This window comes from Myotis myotis, unplaced genomic scaffold (assembly GCF_014108235.1).
Source record: "Myotis myotis isolate mMyoMyo1 unplaced genomic scaffold, mMyoMyo1.p scaffold_m19_p_5, whole genome shotgun sequence".
NCBI lineage: Eukaryota > Metazoa > Chordata > Mammalia > Chiroptera > Vespertilionidae > Myotis > Myotis myotis.
In genome coordinates, this window is record NW_023416357.1 from 102788717 (window position 1) to 102808193 (window position 19477).

Here is a 19477-nt window from a genome sequence, read left to right on the forward strand (position 1 = left end):
AAACAGCCAACCAACCATGCACGGGACAGAGGAGACAGACCTAGGGGTAGGGCAGGTCACAACCTAGGGCCTTGGTGCATGGGTGACAGATGAGCACCTCATGTTAGGGGACCAGGATGAACAAAGAGTTCCGAGGCTGCGGGTCAGGCGGTCATCAGTGTGAAAGTCCGAATCATCCGAGGTTGGTTTGGTGGAGGTAGTGATGGCTGAGGCATCAGGCGTCAAGGCTGAACGTATTCCCGAGATGGCAGCCTGTGAGGTCATATGCAGATGTTTTTGAAATATTTTCTTTGCAAATTTTTATAACGAAGATGTTTATTTTGAGAACGCTCCCTAAGGACATAGAAATGGCTGCTGGTGACGGTCCTCTTTGACCTCAGGGACAGTGCACTACGTGGACGAGAAAGGCAAGACCACTCAGTTGGCGTCCACAGATAGCTCCATCCAAACACTCTTCTACCTCGAGAAGAGGGAGGCGCTGGTGGTGGTCACGGAGAACCTGCTGCTGTCCCTGTACTTGGTGACGCCTGATGGCAAAGCAGAAGAAGTGATGAAGGTGGGCAGAGGGGCAGGGCCCTGGCTGGGTTCTCCTGACCTGATTAATCACCCTTTCCAGTTCCTTAGCAAAGCTGTTTCACGGCCACTCCCAGAGCTGTTTAGTACCGTGATGCGTTGTACGACCTCCCGCTCAGGTGAGGGGAAGTGAGAGTGAAGATTTTTCTGGCGTCAGTGGACAGACAAGGTGAGTCAGGCTGCGCCCTCCAGGATTGCTTCACTGGCGGCCTACAGACCCGGGCGTGAGAATAACCGCTCACTTTGCAGCAGCCCGTTCAACCTCCACCATGGAATTGTGGGGAGGGGCATCGCCCTGCTTCCTGGCTGTGCAGACAAGGCCTGGAGGGGGCTCACTCACCATTGAGAGCCTTGGGATTTCCCCTCATGTGCGTCTGTCCCAGCTGCCCCAGGCACACGGGCACATTGTTTCACCTGAGGGATGTCTATCCCTCAGCAGGTGTTCCACTATGTCTGCTGAGACGTATACCTTGACGTCCTTGAAGGTGCCTCGCGGCATCAGCCCTGGGCCCTCAGCGCCAGGAGGACACCCCTGTCCTGTCAGGTGCTGCTCATCGCTGCCCTCCTGCTAGTTTCTTGGTTTATACCAGAGGAACTCATGTTCCTTGGAGAACTCTGAACTTCCCCTAAAGATACTCATAGATTATGGAATGGATTGATTTTTTATCAGTCGGTATTTGTTTGGTCATTTGTGTATCTTTGAGCACAGCAGTTGAAAACATGGCCGCTCAATCACGTGGACCTGGGTTCAAGTTCCCCCTGAGCCACTGCAAAACGGGTGTGATGCCTGCCATGGAGGGCACGGTGGTTCCTGACCTTGGTCCTCAGCTCAGCTTGGTAGTCACGCTGGAAATGGGCTACGTGCGGTGCGCCGGCAGCCACTGTATTAACCACTTAGTGTGCAAGGGCGGCTGTCAGCGTTGGCTGTGCAGCCTGGAAAGCTGGGCGTGCCTTTCCAAGTGCTCATCGTCACCTCGCACCTCCATTACTGCCGAGTCTGCAGGAAGTCACTGCAGACAGAGAGTCCAGGCTCCCAGGCAGGGACACACAGCCCCAGCAACACGGCATGCTCATTTCGGGTTGTTTTTCCTAATTCAGGTAAAGCTAAGTGGGAAAACGGGTCACCAGGCAGACATCGCTTTGATTGAAGGCAGCCTTCTGGTGACCGCCATCGGGGAAGCAGCCCTCAGGTGAGACTTGACACGCCAGGGATTGTGGGGTGAAAAGTCAGTCTCAAATTTGTGATGAATTTTCACAAACTGGACACACCCAGGTAACAGCTCCGAGATCAGAGAACAGAGCACATTAGAGACCCAGGCGTCCCTGCCCCCACGCCGGGGTGGACCTGTCCCGTCTGCCTGTGGAGTCCCTCTGCCTGGTTTCTGTGAGCGCCTGCTTCTCGCTGCTGTGGTTCCACATGATACTGGCGGCTCTCCTGGGTGCGTGTGGTTGCAGGTCTTTTGTTCTCATCGTGACCTGGTGTCTGTCACACATGGACCCTCTTTTATTAATAGCTGCTTCCTTTGAAGACGAACAGGGTACAAAACAGATCTAAATGTGATGACGGCCTGCTTGTCACGTCAGAGTCCAAAGGGCCATGACTTCTTCCTGGGTTTTACAGCTCGCTCGGCGAGTTGGACAAGCCCCTCAGAGCCGAGGGCAGCGCACTGGCAGTCTCCTTAGTGAGCATTGTTCCTTCCCTTGTAGATTCTGGGACTTAGAAGGAGGAGAGAATTACGTGCTGAGTCCAGAGGAGAAGTTTGGTTTTGAAAAAGGAGAGAATATAAACTGTGTTTCTTACTGTAAAATCAAAGGTGAGATTTCTCGGGCTGGCATAAGGGAGAAGGAGAACCAACCTCCTGCTTTGCTCTTTGGCTGCAAAATGATGATGGTGGCTATTTAAAGGCTGGTAACTCGGTTGTAACTGTCAAGTCATTTGAATAAAATCAGTCAAGAATGAGAAAGTAACAGTGAAGCTTTTTATCCCACATGAAGGTCAAGAGTTTGGTCCAAAGTGTGACCAACCTGGCTGTCTGCAATTGATCTCCATTCTCTCCCAAACCCCAAGAAAAAGACAGTGTGGGAAACTTTAGAAATATATATACATACGTGTATGTAAATGTATGTATGTATGTATGTATGTATGTATGTGTATAAGTGTACACACAGGGAAGACAGAACAGGAGATGAGCCAGAGTGGCATTTATTTCGTGCCTGCTGAGTGCTAAGTGCTGTTCTGGCATTGAAGACGCAGATGGGCAGGCAGATAGGCCTCCGCTCTCGTGGAGAAAAAGAAGAACCAGCATCAGTACCCCCACCAATCACATGCGCACATGCACCCACTGTATCGCCAGGTAGTCAGCCATCAGTTCCTGCAAAGGAAGATACAGCAGGCGAGGGCTGGAGAGTTGCTGGGTAGAGGGCTGATGGACTGGCATTTCAGAGAGGGTGGTCAGAGAAGGGAGCTTGCTGCTGTTCTAATCCCTTTTCAAGTCAATGACTGTGGACTCGGTTTTTACCTGTAGGTCTTCTGGCAGCGGGCACTGATAAAGGGCGAGTAGCCATGTGGAAGAAAGTGCCAGGCCCCCATAGCAGCCGGGGAGTGGAGGGCAAAGACATGTGGACCCTTCAAACCCCTACTGAGCTCGAAGGGAACATCACGCAGATAAAGGTACAACTCTACCAGGGCATCAGATACACTCATTTTGTGCCCTACAAAAGTGAAGGAAGTAATTGACTTTGTACCTATCATTGTAAGTTATTCAGTTTAAAAGACTATAATATAAAAATAAAGGCCTTTTGGAGTTCAGAATTGCAGAAAAGGGATTGTGGATCTGTAGTAATCTATATTTACTTTCTCTACCCACCCCTTTATCTCTGTCCTTCATCTTTCTGTCTGTCTGTCTGTCTATCTATCTACCTATCTATCTATCTATGTTAAAACGGCTTTATTGGGTTACATAACATACCAGGTGGTCTTTAGTATATTTGCAGAATTTTTTAATCATCACAATACATTTTGGAACCATTTCATCGTCCCAGAAAGAAATCTCATACCCATTAGCAGTCACTCCCCATTCCCCTTCCCCCAGCTCTGAAACCACTAATCTGCCTTCTGTGCCTGTGGATTTGCCTATTCTGGACACTTCAGTGGAATCACACTCAATATGCTTGGATATGAGATTCTTTCACTGAGCATTACGTGTTCTAGGTTCATCCCAACTGTAGCATGTGTCAGTGTTTCATTCCTTTTTGTGGCTGAGTAGTAGTCCCCTGTCTGAATAGCCCATACTTTGTTATCCTTTCATCCAGTGACGGACATTTGGGTTGTTCATACTTTTGGACTGTTACTAATAACTAGAGGCCCAGTGCATGAATATTCATGCACTGGAGGGGGGTCCCTTAGCCCGGCCTGCCTGCTCTCACAGTGAGGGAGCCCTCAGAGGAAGGTGACGCCTCCATCACACGTCTGCTGCTGCCACTGCCAGCAGCACAAGCCTCGGCTGGCCCTGGTTACCTGCGCCTCAGCCCTGCGCAGCCGCCATCCGAGGCTTGCCTGAGCCTCAGTCAGTGGGGGGTGCAGGAGGACCCGAAGCCCCCGGCAGGGCTGAGGGGAATCCAGCGGCAGGCGCGGAGCAGCTGGCCTCGCTCCCCCCACCCCCGTGGGCGCTGCCATCTTGTGATGGCATGATGGTCAATTTGCATATTACCTCTTTATTATATAGGATGAGGATGCTGCTGTAAACATTTATGTACAAGTTTTTGTGTTGACATATGTTTTAATTTCTACTGGGTATTTGGTTCTTTTTTGATCATTTCTGTCTCTTTATTGATAGCCTCTGTTTGGTGAGACATTGAATCACACTTCCTTTACTTCTTTAAGCCTGATTTCTTTTAGTTATTTGAATATATTTTTAACTAGAGGCCCAGTGCATGAAATTCATGCATGGGTAGGGTCCCTAGACCTGGCCGGCGATCAGGGCCGATCTGTGGGGCTACCGGTGGGGTGATCGGGAGGAGGGGGGCCTGCTAGCACCCATCTTGGCTCGGCTGGCACTGCCCGCTCACCAGCCCTGCCCCCCGCCATCGCTGCCGGTCACCTCCCTCCGTGGGGTGATGGGGGGGCCCCCCCCTGGCACCCTCCTTGGCTGGCCTGGGGCCTGTGGGCTGGGGGAAGCTCCTGCTTTGAGCGTCTACCCTCTGGTGGTCAATGCGCGTCATAGCGACCAGTCGTTCCACTGGTAGTTCTGCCATTTGGTTAATTTGCATATTAAGCTTTTATTATATAGGATGGCTACTTTGGAGTCTTTAAGTACAACATCTGGGCCTTCTGGGGGCAGTTTCTGTTGCCTGTTTTTTTCTTGTGTGTGAGTTATAGTCTTCTGTTTTGCATGGCACTTGATTTTTTTTGTTGTGAGCTAGACATTTTAGTTTAAATATTGTGTCAATATTGTGGACAGCCTCTGCCTTGGGGGAAAAAATCTTAGTTCTCCAGAGGTTGGGAGTGGGATAGCTTCTCTCAAAAGACACCCTGCTTTATGGGCATGGAGCCAGGCACAGTAGTCTCTGTCTTCTCAGGTTGCCTCTCCCAGCATGGAGCCTTTACCCTGTGAGCAAGCAGGGGCCAGGGTGTGGGGGCCCAGTCTTCTCAGACTACCATGCTGTGAGCAGGGGCTGGTAGAAGGAGAGGGCCCCCACCTCTCTGCCCCACTCACCTGGAATTAGCTTCTACAACACAGAGCCCAGGGGACGAGAAATGCTGGTGGTTAACCCCTACCAGCATACTGTAGCCCTCATCTGGGAGCTGGAGGAGAGGGAGCCCTGTCTTATCCACTCAAGTGGGCCTTCAGTCATGCTGAGCTGGGGGACAGGAGGAGGGGAGCAGAGTGGCTCAGGTGTCACAGATTGTACTGCTCTTACCAGAATTAGTAAACAATCTTTTTTTTTCTTTTTCAATCTGAGAGCAAGGGGGAGAGAGAGAGAGAGAGAGAGAGAGAGAGAGAGAGAGAGAGAGAGAGAGAGAGAGAGAGATGTGCCCTGACCGGGAATCAAACCAGCAACCTTTTGGTGCACAGGATGACACTCAACCAACTGAGCCACTCCGGTTGTGCTAGAGAGACTCTCTTAAATAAATGCATCTTCATTTGCTTTATGCCCAATTTCCAGAGAGTTAGATTTTTTTTCATAATTTTTACCATTTATGCCTGTATGTCCTCTGGGCTCTTTACCCTGCCATCCTGGAAGTTGTCTCTAAGATCTGCTCTGTGTAGCCCTAGCTGGTTTGGCTCAGTGGATAGAGCATCAGCCTGCAGACATCTCTCATCACTGATGTTTTTATCTCTCCCCCTCTCCCTCTCTGAAATCAATAAAAAAATATATTTTTTTTAAAAGATCTGCTCTATGTAAATCTCTTAAGTTAAAATGTCTTTAATCCTATACTAATCTGGAAAGGAAAATTTATGTAGTAAATAGTTTAGGGATACCCTTTAGCAATTTTGGGAAATTACTTTCAGATCCTCCTCTCAGGCCATATATAAAAATGAATTAACAAGTTAAATATTAACAAGTTAAATATGTTACAAATTAGGACAGAATAACTGGCTAAAAATAGCACAGAATATTATTAGATCTGTAGAGAAAACATAACTTTCTCAGATTTGAAGTAATAAAAGTAGTTGCAGCTGAAACCGGTTTGGCTCAGTGGATAGAGCATCGGCCTGCGGACTGAAAGGTCCCAGGTTCGATTCCGGTCAAGGGCATGTACCTGGGTTGCGGGCACATCCCCAGTAGGAGGTGTGCAGGAGGCAGCTGATCGATGTTTCTCTCTCATCGATGTTTCTAACTCTCTATCTCTCTCCCTTCCTCTCTGTAAAAAACCAATAAAATATATTTAAAACAAAAACAAAAACAAACAAACAAACAAAAAAAAGTAGTTGCAAAGCAAAGATTAACAAGTTTGAGTACATAAAAACTTATGTCAAACCGGGCAATGGAGAACAAAACTAGAACTGAAGGCAAATCTGAGCTCTAAAACACTATATTTCCCAATTCTCAATGCATATTGTTTTCTTTATTTTAATATAAAGTTGCATACAACTCTTTTGTTGCTTTTACTTTTCGGTGGGAGGACGGAATCTTTTCATAGCTATTCTTTTAACTTATGGCTTACCTTTAGTGATATCCTATATTATAGAAGGCTAATATGCTAAGTGTCTGGTCGTCTGGTCGTCCATTCAACCAATCAAAGCGTAATATGATAATGATATGCTAAGGCTGTTCAACCTCTAGCTATGATGTTCACTGACCACCAGGGCCCAGAATCTCTGACCAGTAGGTTAGCTTGCTGCTGGGGTCTGGCCAATCAAGACTGAGCAAGATAGGCTGGACACGCCCTGGAGCCCTCCCATGGTCCCTCCCCAGCTGGTCAACTTTCCGTGTCCCTCCCCGGCCCCGATTGTGCACCAGTGGGGTCCCTTGGCCTTGCCTGTGCCCTCTCGCTATCTGGGACCCCTCGGGGGATGTTGAAGAGCAGATTTTGGCCCGATCCTGCAGGCCAGGCCAAGGAACCCCACTGGTGCATGATTTCGTGCACCGGGCCTCTAGTCTTAGAATAGAGGACGTGAAGAAAACTGACATTTATAAGGAAAATATCAAGTGTGCTCTCTCTGGAGCATACCCACACCTTTCTTCCCTCTCGGGCATGCATCTTTATTTTTTTCTCCTAAATGCCAAGGGTCCCCATGAGATTTGCATCCGGGGAGCTCTTCCCAGGTGAGTCTGCACAGCTCAGTGTGGCTCACTTCTTCCCTATAACATATCTAGAGAGCCAAGGCAGAGCACACATAGGCTCTCCTCTGTTGCTTTTCTATCCTAAGCCCTTTTTTTGTTTCACTGTCGCAACTTTAATAAACGCACTCTTAAAATAAAAAAGAAAAATATTGAGAGCTTTAATGGAAAAAATGGTGGAGATAATTTACCTAGGAGTAGTTAGTAAAACACATGAAAAACGTGAAACCTCACTGGTAATGAAAGAAATGCCATTTAAAATAATAGAATGGGCCCTGGTCAGGTGGCTTAGTTGATAAGAGCATTGTCCCATACACCAAACAGTTGCAGGCTCAATTCCTGGTCAGGGCACCTACCTAGGTTGAGAGTTTAATCCCCAGTCTGGGTGCATATGGGAGGCAACTAGTCGATATTTCCCGCTCTCTCTCTTTCTCCCTCCCTCTCTCTCTAAAAATCAATAAAAATAACTAGGAGGCAACCCAGCGCAACCCTCAAATAAGGATAAAAATAAAATAATAGAATGAGCCACACTAACCTTCCTAAAGGACGTAAAAGAAAACAGAGTAAATGTTAGATATATCATGTTTCTCAAAGAGAAGCCTCAATCTTGTAAAAGTGTCATTTCTTCCCAAATAAGTCCACAAATGACATGTATACACAGTAAAAATAAGGACTTTTTCCCCTGGGAGAATTCAACACAGTAATTCTTAACTCATTTGGGAGAGCAGATGGCCAAGAAAAAAAAGTATAAACAATCCGAACATTTCTGTATAATATACCAGAATATATCTCAAACTTTAGCAATTGAAACAATGGTTATGACACTGGCCAGATGGCTCAGCTGGTTAGAGTGTTGTCTCAATATGCCAAGGTAGTGGGTTTGACCCCAGGTCAGGGCACATAGAAGAAACAACTAATGAAAAGAAGCAACCAATGAATGCATCAATAAATGGAACAAAAAATCGTTTCTCTCTCTCTCTCTCTCTCTCTCTCTCTCAAATCAATAAATAAAAATTGGAAAAAAACAACAACAGTGGTTAATCAGGAGTAGATAAATATATCGGTGGAATGGAGTAGGAGATCCAGAAACAGATTTATATAGATTGGAAGTTTAATATGAAATTATAAATGTGCATTTTATATCAGAGGAAAGCTGGATAATTTAATATGTTATGTTAGGTTTGATATGAATTTTAAAAAGTAAGCACCTCTAAATTAATATCAGAAAGGTGAATTGTAGCCCTGGCCAGTGTGGCTCAGTGGTTGAATATTGTTCTGGGCACCAAAAGGTTGCTGGTTCGATCCCCAGTCAGGACACATACCAAGGTTGCAGGTTTGATCCCCGGTGAGGTGCGTGCAGAAGGCAACTGATCAATCTCTCTCTCTCACACACCGATGTTTCTCTCTCCCTTCATCTCTCTAAAATCAATAAAAACATTTTTTAAAGAAAAGTAAATTGTAGATGTTCAACCAGTGAGAACAGACACGAGCAAAAACAGCCATATAGGCAGCTACCAGCTTCATCACAACGCTGAGTATCAGTATTCTAAAATTTTTGTACAATGTACACCTTTTATACTTACAACATTTTAAAAATAATTTTGAACAAGAAGAAATAGTGCTGGGAAATTGTTTATGAATCCTCGTATGAATGATGTTTTCCTGACTGTATCTCTCCTCTGTTCACACTTTTGGTTCCTTCTCTCCAACGTGGAAATGAAGTGGGGCTCCAGGAAGAACCTCCTGGCGGTGAACAACACGAACGCCGTGGTGATCCTCAGCGCGCAGGCCATGTCCTCGCACTTCCACCAGCAGGCGGCCGCGGTGCAGCTTTCCCCAAGCTTACTCAACGTGTCCTTCCTCTCCACGGGGCTGACATACAACCTGCGCACAGACATGCACATCAGCGGAGTGTTCATCACCAAGGTATCTGCGAGGCTGACCTGTGGGGTCGGTAGGGGGTCTTCAGTGTAGACAGAAGACCCGGTCAGTTGTAGGGTCATTCAGGATGGTAAGGGGCCCAGATGGCGGGTTGCTTTTTCATGTCCACGGTCCTTTTTAGGATGCTGTCGCTGTCTGGAATGGAAAGCAGGTGGTGGTCTTTGAGCCTTCTGGAGCCATATTGCGAAATGCAGGTAGGAATTCCCCCACCCCCATCCCAGCAGAAGGGAAACTCAGCACCATGCTTTCTTTTCTCACCGTCTAATGGGGTGGGATGTGCTGGTGCTGTGGTCTGGGCAGAGGGCTGGCACAGGGCCATGGGAGACTCGCACATCAGTTCTCATGCCTGTGTTTCCAGAGTCAGTGGTGCAGCTCCGGCCCTGAGCTGCCAGGGCCTCTCAGGCCTCCTGGGCCTCACCCTGTTGAAGCCCCTCAAGGTGGCTGAGAAGCGCAGCTGGATCCGGGGCCAGCAAGCTGGATCCAGGACAATAAAATAGCTCAGAAATAAGGCTGCACTGGCACATATCACAGTGCTGCCCAGGGGACAGAGTTGCTACACACCCGACTTTTGAACTGGATCCAGACCGCACAGAGCTGTGAGCCCCAGGGCATCTTGACCAAGGCCAGCCTCTGTCTGGAAATGTCAGGACGGATCACCAGAGAGGCTTCGTCACGCTCAAACGGCTCTCTCTGTCCCGTCAGTCTCGCCGGCTCTCCGTTTCACTAGGCTGCCTTACCCTCCACTCTTCAGCACATGCCTGTAGGAGTTTTCTGAAGCTGCACAAACTCAGTGGCTTAAAAAGAAACTGATTCTCTCACAGGTGTAGAGGTGAGAGGCCCGGAGTCAAGGCGTCAGCGGGCTGCGTCCCTCCAGAGCTCTAAGGAAGAATCTGTTTCTTGCTTCTTCCAGCTTTTGGTGACTGTTGGCAGTCCTTGCTTGGGGTCACATTTTTCCTGTCTGAAATCTACCTCCCTCTTTTAAAAAAATATATATATATTTTATTGATTTTTTACAGAGAGGAAGGGAGAGGGATAGAGAGTTAGAAACATCGATGAGAGAGAAACATCGATCAGCCGCCTCCTGCACACCCCCTACTGGGGATGTGCCCGCAACCAAGGTACATGCCCTTGACCGGAATCGAACCTGGGACCCTTGAGTCCGCAGGCTGACGCTCTATCCACTGAGCTAAACCGGTCAGGGCTCTACCTCCCTCTTAATAGTGACACTTGTGATTGCATTTGGGGCCCACCTGGAAGGCCCAGGATAATGTCCCCATCCCGAGACCCTGGTATCTTTGGCCACAGAAGCTAAGATTCACAGGTTCCAGGAATGAGGACGTGATACCTTAGGGGGTGGCTTCCAGGCTACACAGCGACCATGAAGAGTGCTCCTCAGCTGGCTCAGTCGTCCTGACCTCGGCCCTCTCCCCTCACGCGACCCAAGGATGAGCCCTCCATGTGTTCCGTTGAACACCTCACACCTCTCTGGGGATGTTTGTGCTGGTTATCACCTCAGACCATTCCCTGTTTTTCCCTCTAATGCTTTGTTGCCTGAAATTCTCTCCTAACACTTTTCTTGCTCTGCCTTGTATTTTGCTGGTAATTGGCATCTTTTCCTCTCTTCTAGTGTAGGCCCCCTAGGGGCAGGATGAACTTCTTATTCACTCCACAGGACAAACAGCACAGCAGGCACTGAGATATTATGTCTTGCGTGTGTAATCATCTCCCCCACCAGATAAGAGCCCGTCTAGAAACTAGTGTAGAGACCAGCGCTTGTGGCCTCCACAGTTCCACATAAGTTAAGCAGGCACTTGCTTAAACCATTGTGCCCTCCTAGGGGCTGTGCTGCCAGGAGGGAGAAAGGAGATGCCGCGGATGCGTGGTGCAGGGCCCGGCACACAGTGCCCGCCCCAGGCTGCAGCCTGCACGAGCCGTCCCTGCCCGCGTGGCCGTGGGCTGTCCCTGCCCCTCAGGCCTCGCTTTCCTCCCCTGCAACATGCAGAGAACACACCCCTCGCAAAGCTATTATGAGGCCTGAGGCGAATCAGGGGACGTGTGTGAAAATGCTTCTTAAACGCTGAGGGAGCATGAGATATTTAGCTGTTGCTGTCATGTTTATCTTTATTTTAGGGACCTTTCTGTGTGAGTCTCCAGTGTTAGCGATGCACGAGGAAAACCTTTACACGGTGGAGCCCAATCGAGTTCAAGTTCGAACCTGGCAGGTAAGTTGCTGCCCCAGAACGAGTGGGCTCTGATGATGAAGACAATTAGGGCAAACTTTCTCCAAGTCAAGCCAGAGCCTGCACATTGGTTTTATCCAGACAGATCAGGAGCCGGAGAGCTGCTCCATCTGTAACTGTTGTGACCTCAGAAATCAGTAGGCAGGGCAAGGGCCTTTTGCAGTGAGGAGGTTAGATTACTGGACCTTGATTGAGTACATGGGATTGTGGAATGGGAGGCAATGTTTGCTGTGCATCTTGGGGGCGAAGGAGCCGTTAGTTTAGGACGTAATATTTTTGGACAGGCCTTTCTGTGCATGTGTCTGAGGGAGAGGCCAGGATGGGAGCAATTCATGCCTCCAAATGACAGACCTCGGTGGTGTGAAGAAACCTGCCCTGCCAGTGGTTCAATGGTTAGCATCAACCCATGAACTAGGTCACAGGGGTGGGCAAACTTTTTGACTCGAGGGCCACAATGGGTTCTTAAACTGGACCGGAGGGTCGGAACAAAAGCATGGATGGAATGTTTGTGTGAACTAATGTAAATTCAAAGTAAACATCATTACATAAAAGGGTACGGTCTTTTTTTTTTTTTTAGTTTTATTCATTTCAAACGGGCCGGATCCGGCCCGCGGGCCATAGTTTGCCCACGGCTGAACTAGGAGGTCAGGTCAGGACATATGCCCAAGGTCTGGGCTTGATCCCTAGTGGGGGCGTGCAGGAGGCAGCTGATCGATGATTCTCTCTCATCATTGATGTTTCTCTCTCTCTCTCCCTCTCCCTTCCTGTCTCTAAAATCAATAAAAAACAAACAAACAAACAAAAGAAACCCTTATCTGTCTGCATCCCACATACACGGAATGTGTGAACCCGGCAGCTGGCGTGCTGTATTCGTTTGCTGAGCCTGCCATAAATATGTATCACAAACTGCGTGGCTTCAAACAATAAAAGTTTATTTTCTCACAGTTCAGGACGCCAGGTGTGGGCTGGCTGGCTCCTGCTGAGGCTGAGGGAGAATGCATCCCAGGCTTCTCCCAGTTTCTGGTGCTTTTGCTCCGGGGCATGTAAATGCATCACTGCAGCCTCTGCCTGCATCTTCTCACGGCCTCTCCCTGTGTCTGTGTTTCTCTTCTGTGTCCTCTAAGGACACTGGGTTCATTTAGGGCCCACCCTAATCCAGAATGCTCTCCTCTCGAGGTCCTTTTTTTTTAATTCTTTTTTTTATTCTTTTTTTTTTATTATTAGATCTTTATTGTTCAGATTATTACATTTGTTCCTCTTTTTTCCCCCCATAACTCCCCTCCTCCCAGTTCCCGCCCCACCCTCCGCCCTCACTCCCCACCCACTGTCCTCATCCATAGGTGCACGATTTTTGTCCAGTCTCTTCCCACATCTCCCACACCCCTTCCCCCCCAAGAATGGTCAGTCCATTCCCTTTCTATGTCCCTGATTCTATTATAATCACCAATTCATTCTGTTCATCAGATTATTTATTCACTTGATTCTTAGATTCACTTGTTGATAGATGCATATTTGTTGTTCATAATTTGTATCTTTACCTTTTTCTTCCTCTTCCTCTTCTTAAAGGATACCTTTCAGCATTTCATATAATCCTGGTTTGGTGGTGATGAACTCCTTTAGCTTTTCCTTATCTGTGAAGCTCTTTATCTGACCTTCAGCTCTGAATGATAGCTTTGCTGGATAAAGTAATCTTGGTTGTAGGTTCTTGGTATTCATCACTTTGAATATTTCTTGCCACTCCCTTCTGGCCTGCAAAGTTTCTGTTGAGAAATCAGCTGAGAGTCGTATGGGCATTCCCTTGTAGGTAACTGAGTTTCTTTCTCTTGCTGTTTTTAAGATTCGCTCTTTATCTTTTGCTCTTGGCATTTTAATTATGATGTGTCTTGGTGTGGTCCTCTTTGGATTCCTTTTGTTTGGGGTTCTCTGTGCTTCTTGGACCTGTAAGTCCATTTCTTTCACCAGGTGGGGGAAGTTTTCTGTCATTATTTCTTCAAATAGGTTTTCAATATCTTGCTCTCTCTCATCTTCTGGCACCCCTATAATTCTGATGTTGGTACGCTTGAAGCTGTCCCAGAGGCTCCTTACACTATCCTCGCATTTTTGGATTCTTTTTTCATTTTGCTTTTCCGGTTGGGTGTTTTTTGCTTCCTCGCATTTCAAATCATTGACTTGATTCTTGCGCTCCTCTGGTCTGCTGTCAGGAGTCTGTATAATATTCGTTATTTCAGTCCGTGTATGCTTAATTTCTAGTTGGTTCCCCAATATAACATCGAGGGTCTCATTAGTTTTCTTGTAGATCTCATTAAGTTTATCGGCGGCTTCTTTTTTTTTTTTTTTTTAATTAAATCTTTATTGTTCAGATTATTACATTTGTTCCTCTTTTTTTTCCCCCCATAACTCCCCTCCTCCCAGTTCCCGCCCCACCCTCCGCCCTCACTCCCCACTCACTGTTCTCATCCATAGGTGCACGATTTTTGTCCAGTCTCTTCCCGCATCTCCCACACCCCTTTCCCCCCCAGGAATAGTCAGTCCATTCCCTTTCTATGTCCCTGATTCTATTATAATCAACAGTTCATTCTGTTCATCAGATTATTTATTCACTTGATTCTTAGATTCACTTGTTGATAGATGCATATTTGTTGTTCATAATTTGTATCTTTACCTTTTTCTTCCTCTTCCTCTTCTTAAAGGATACCTTTCAGCATTTCATATAATCCTGGTTTGGTGGTGATGAACTCCTTTAGCTTTTCCTTATCTGTGAAGCTCTTTATCTGACCTTCAGTTCTGAATGATAGCTTTGCTGGATAAAGTAATCTTGGTTGTAGGTTCTTGGTATTCATCACTTTGAATATTTCTTGCCACTCCCTTCTGGCCTGCAAAGTTTCTGTTGAGAAATCAGCTGACAGGCGTATGGGTATTCCCTTGTAGGTAACTGAGTTTCTTTCTCTTGCTGTTTTTAAGATTCTCTCTTTATCTTTTGCTCTTGGCATTTTAATTATGATGTGTCTTGGTGTGGTCCTCTTTGGATTCCTTTTGTTTGGGGTTCTCCGCGCTTCTTGGACCTGTAAGTCCATTTCTTTCACCAGGTGGGGGAAGTTTTCTGTCATTATTTCTTCAAATAGGTTTTCAATATCTTGCTCTCTCTCATCTTCTGGCACCCCTATAATTCTGATGTTGGTACGCTTGAAGCTGTCCCAGAGGCTCCTTACACTATCCTCGCATTTTTGGATTCTTTTTTCATTCCGCCCCTCCGGTTGGGTGTTTTTTGCTTCCTCGCATTTTAAATCATTGACTTGATTCTTGCGCTCCTCTGGTCTGCTGTTGGGAGTCTGTATAATATTCGTTATTTCAGTCCGTGTATGCTTAATTTCTAGTTGGTTCCCCAATATAACATCGAGGGTCTCATTAGTTTTCTTGTAGATCTCATTAAGTTTATCGGCGGCTTCTAAACAGTTCTTGAGAGACCTTAAAAGTGTGGTTCTGAACTCTATATCTTCCATTGACAATTTTGTCCTGTTTCTTTGTCTCCGCATTTTGTTATGCTTCCTTGGTGCACCCCCTAGTGGTCTTTGTGCGCAGTCTTATAGTTAAACCTTGATTGTTGTAGCTAATACCAGGGAGGGTTTGACCTCCAGGCCAAGTGGCTATGAGAATCAGCTGTGTCTGCAGTGAGAGAACTTCTGTCCTCTAGGGAGGTGCTAATCTAGCCTTTGCCTGAGGCTATCCAGCAACTGCCTCTGTGCAGGGCTTGGGCGGGGCGGGTTGCACAGGATCAACAGGGTGGGCCAGAGAGAGCAGTTATGGCGGCTCTCAGTCCTATCCCCAGGGGCTCTGTCTCTCTGAGTCCCAGCACCCGCTGCAAGCCTCAGAGAGAAAGCTGCACTCACTCTGACCGAAGCCAGACAGTCCCGCTTCTCCCGTTTGAGTCTGGGTCCCTAAAGACTCGCCTGTATCTGGAGCTCAGAGTCTGCGACTCCCTCCCAATTGAAAACGCCAACCGCGCACTCCGCACCTCAGGATTTGACTTCAGCACTGTGCCTCCTCTGAGTGTCCGTATGCGTTTCTCTTTCCTCCTAGTTGTAGGACTTCCACTCAGCCAGCGTTCCTGTGGTTCTGGGTGATGTCCGTTCCGTTTTTTAGTTTCACTTTTGAAGTAGTTGTTCAAGGCAGCAAACTCCGGCGTTAACCTATGCCGCCATCTTGGTTCTTTCCCTCCTCTCGAGATCCTTAACTTACATCTGCAAAGACCCTTTTTCCAAATAGGGTCACCTTTACAGGTTCCGAGTGGGCATACCTTTTGCTGGTCACCATTCAACCCAGTAATTGTAGCAGTGTTTTGCGTCAAGGTCAAGAATACCTGTCATGGCCCTGGTTTTAGCGCTCCCTGCGACTGCTTCGTCCAGCTCTGGATCCTGTCCTGGGGTCCAGCATTTGGTTTCGGGGGCATCTGTATCCATGTTCTTGTACCTTTCAATGCTGCTCCCCCACTCCTTCGTTCAGCAGCTCTCAACGGAGCTCCCGTGGGAGGAGTGAAGGGGCACACTCAGCAGGAGCGGGATGGGGACACCACAGGGGAGTCAGGGGAGTAGAGACTTGACGGTGTGGGAAGCAGCCCACAGCCTGCGTGCCCTCCCAGGGGCGAGTGCAGATGAAGGGACCTGCCAGTCCCCGTGAGACCCTCTGCCTGTTGAAGGTCAGAGAGGAGGCAGAGGCTGGAGGGAAGGAGGCCAGAGCCCATCGGGGCATCCCGTGCAAAGAAAGCTCACCTTTCTGCCCCAGCCGGGTTGGCTCAGTGGATAGAATGTCAGCCTGCGAACCAGAGGGTCCCGGGTTCGATTCTGGTCAAGGGCACATACCTTGGTTGCAGGCTCCTCCCCGGCCTGGGCCCTGGTCAGGGCACGTGCAAGAGGCAACCAATCGATGTTTCTCTCACATCGATGTTTCTCTGTCTTTCCCTCTCTTCCACTCTCTCTAAAAGATAAATGGAAAAGTATCCTCAGATGAGGATTAACCAAAAAAGAAAGTTCACCTTCCTTGCAATGACAGTTGAGTGGGGGCATCTGCCCTGGACGTATATAGCATAGGCAGGGCGGGGTCATGTTCTTAAGAACAGATGACGGGGGCAGCTCTGTCAGCAGAGAGATGACCTGCGGGACACTGGAGGGCTGAGGGCTGGAGGCTTTCTGGGGCGGGGGGGGGGGGCGCGGGTGTGTGTGTGGGGGTGGGGGTGGGGGTACGGCCTGCTGGGAAAGGACTGCTAGCACACTGAGAAAGGGCAAACGGCATAGTGAGCAAAGGCAAGGGTCTGCTCGGAAGGGGAGAGGGGCCTGCTGGGAAACCTGGAGGCAGCTGAGGAGCCTTGCCAGTGGGCTTGGAGGATGTCCCACAACAGGTGGCCTGGAGTTGTCCTTTCTGTTAAGTTTTTAACTAGCGGAGTGTGTGCCCACTGTAATGAGTAACACCCTGCCAGCACGTGTGAGGGGAAGATCGGGAGCGCTCCCGTTGTGGACGCCTGGAGTGTGTCTTTTCAGACCCTTCTTCCCGCTGGTGCAGCGGTAGCCACGCAGACGGCAGTTGGTGCTCGTTTGGACCATGACAGGCACCTTGCAGTTTTCTAATGGGGCCTCCTTCCGGGCTGACCCGTAGAGCTCCACTCCTCCCAGGCCTTCATACTGTTTGTGCAGTGAGTGGCCTGGGTTCAAGAGCAGTGACGGCACCAGGGGGCGGGCTCGTTTATACAGAGGCTGGGGCTGAGGAAAGGGCTGGTGTCTGACAGATACTGCTGGAGGCTTACCCCGAGGCGAGGCGAGAGCAGAGAAGTGGGGAACGCAGCCGGAGGGCCGGTGGGCCAGTCCAGACACAGCGGGGTTGTGCAGCCCGGAGAGGAGGGAAGGGGGCGTTTTGGCTTGCTTTTTTCTTTTTTTTTTTCTTTTTTTTTTTTTTTTTTTTTTTTTTTTTTTAAATATATTTTATTGATTTTTTGCAGAGAGGAAGGGAGAGAGATAGAGAGTTAGAAACATCGATGAGAGAGAAACATCGATCAGCTGCCTCCTGCACATCCCCCACTGGGGAAGTGCCTGCAACCCAGGTACATGCCCTTGACCGGAATCGAACCTGGGACCTTTCAGTCCGCAGGCCGACGCTCTATCCGCTGAGCCAAACCGGCTTTGGCTTGCTTTTTTCTTGTGTTTATTTTTTCCTCCTAGAAGGTAAGTTCTGTGTCAATGTGGCTGGAAAGACTAGGGGAGCTGGCACACAGTGAAGTCAGGTAGGAGATGCCAAAGGTGAGAGGTCTAAGGGCCTGGAGCCAGGCAGTGGGCTGGGCCAGGCAGTGGGCTGGGAGCTGAGGCCAGAGTGGAGGGAGGGATGAATCAGTTGGTGAGCAGTTGGATGGTGGGTGGCAACAGAGGGGAAAAAATTGAGGATGTTCATCCAAGGATATTTTTTCCATTGATTTTTGGAGAGAGTGGAAGGGAGGGAGGGAGGAAGAGAGACACGTCAATTAGTTGACACCCACATGGGCCCTGACTAGGTCTGGGGATCGACCCTGCAACCCAGATTCATGCCCATGACCGGGAATGGAATCCATGACCCTTCAGTGCAGAGGCTGATGCTCTAATCAGCCAGGGCTGAGTTTTCTAGTTTGGGAGTCTGGGTTAATTTTTTTTTTTAAATATATTTTTATTGATTTCAAAGAGGAAGGGAGAGTGAGAGAGAACTAGAAACATCAGTGATGAGAGATAATCATTGATTGGCTGCCTCCTGCACACCCCACACTAGGGACCAAGCCAGCAACCCTAGCATGTGCCCTCACCTGGAATTGAAATATGACCTCCTGGTTCATAGGTCAATGCTCAGCCACTGAGCCACGCTGGCCGGGCGTGATGCCTTAAGATGGAAACTACAGAAACAGTGCAGGTTTGGCGGTACAAGGTGCAAGGTACTAGGCCTACCGTGGACACCCTTCAGAGATGCCCAAGAGCTAGTTGGAAATACGGTTCTGGCCCTGGCCGGCTTGGCTCAGTGATTAGAGAGTCAGCCTGCGCACCAGAGGGTCTCGGGTTCAATTCCCAGTCAAGGGCATGTACCTGGGTTGCAGGTTCGATTCCCGGTCCCAGTCAGGACGCATGCAGGTTTCAACCAATCAGTGTGTCTCTCTCACATTGATGTTTCCCTCTCTCTCTCTTTCTCTCTCCCCTCCCTTCCACTGTCCCTCTAAAAATCAATGGAAAAATAATACCCTCACTCCTTGGGCGAGGTATTTAAAAAAAAAGGAATACAGATTCTGGAGGTCAGGGGCCGGATCAGTGCTCTAAGGCAATAAATTTGGGAATTTGGAATACATTGATGTAAAGATGATAGTTGAACCAAGGTAGAAGCAAGCGAGTTCAGGTGTGTACCCTGGGTACACAGAGTGTAAGGAGCAGCAGCAGAGAGGCTGAGCAAAGGAGGCTGATACACCATCCTGTCGTCATTAATGCGGTCGTCCTTGGTCCAGTCAGCAGTCGCCTGTGACTCTTCCTTTGACCCTATGTGTAAGCAGCTGTTGGCTTATTCCACAAGCATTTATTAAGCTCCTGCTCGGTGCATCAAAATGAAGATCAGATTGTTTAGTTTAGAATTCCTCCTTTCCTGCGCCCCCCCCCCAGCCATTCATTCCCCAACCCGAGACTCCTGGACAGTTTGCACAGGTTTTTGCCGCCTTGCCTGCTCTTGGAGTCTCTCTCTGTTTAGTATTATGAGCTCACTAAGCTCAGTTGGAACCCTCCCTGTCATCCAGCTTGCTTCCTCGCTCTCCCGTGCGCTGGACCTATGCCCCCATTGCTGCCGGGCCCAGCCCTGCGATGCCCTCAGCTATGCACACCTCGCGCCCCCTCTCCAAGCTCCCAGGGACATGCCGCTCACTGTCAGAGTGCCTGCTCCCGCCCTGGTGCTAT

At 48.6% G+C, this 19477-nt stretch overlaps 1 protein-coding gene across 1 annotated transcript in view; it reads left to right on the top strand.

Moving 5' to 3' along the window:
- IFT140 (intraflagellar transport 140) overlaps positions 1–19477 on the top strand; it is a 94628-nt gene that overhangs the window by 18290 nt on the left and 56861 nt on the right. Inside the window, exons 6-12 of the mRNA XM_036308854.1 lie at positions 381–556; positions 1672–1763; positions 2281–2387; positions 3099–3244; positions 9082–9285; positions 9422–9494; positions 11431–11522. Of these exons, the coding sequence (XP_036164747.1) occupies positions 381–556; positions 1672–1763; positions 2281–2387; positions 3099–3244; positions 9082–9285; positions 9422–9494; positions 11431–11522 (890 nt within the window). The remainder of the gene's footprint in view (positions 1–380; positions 557–1671; positions 1764–2280; positions 2388–3098; positions 3245–9081; positions 9286–9421; positions 9495–11430; positions 11523–19477) is intronic.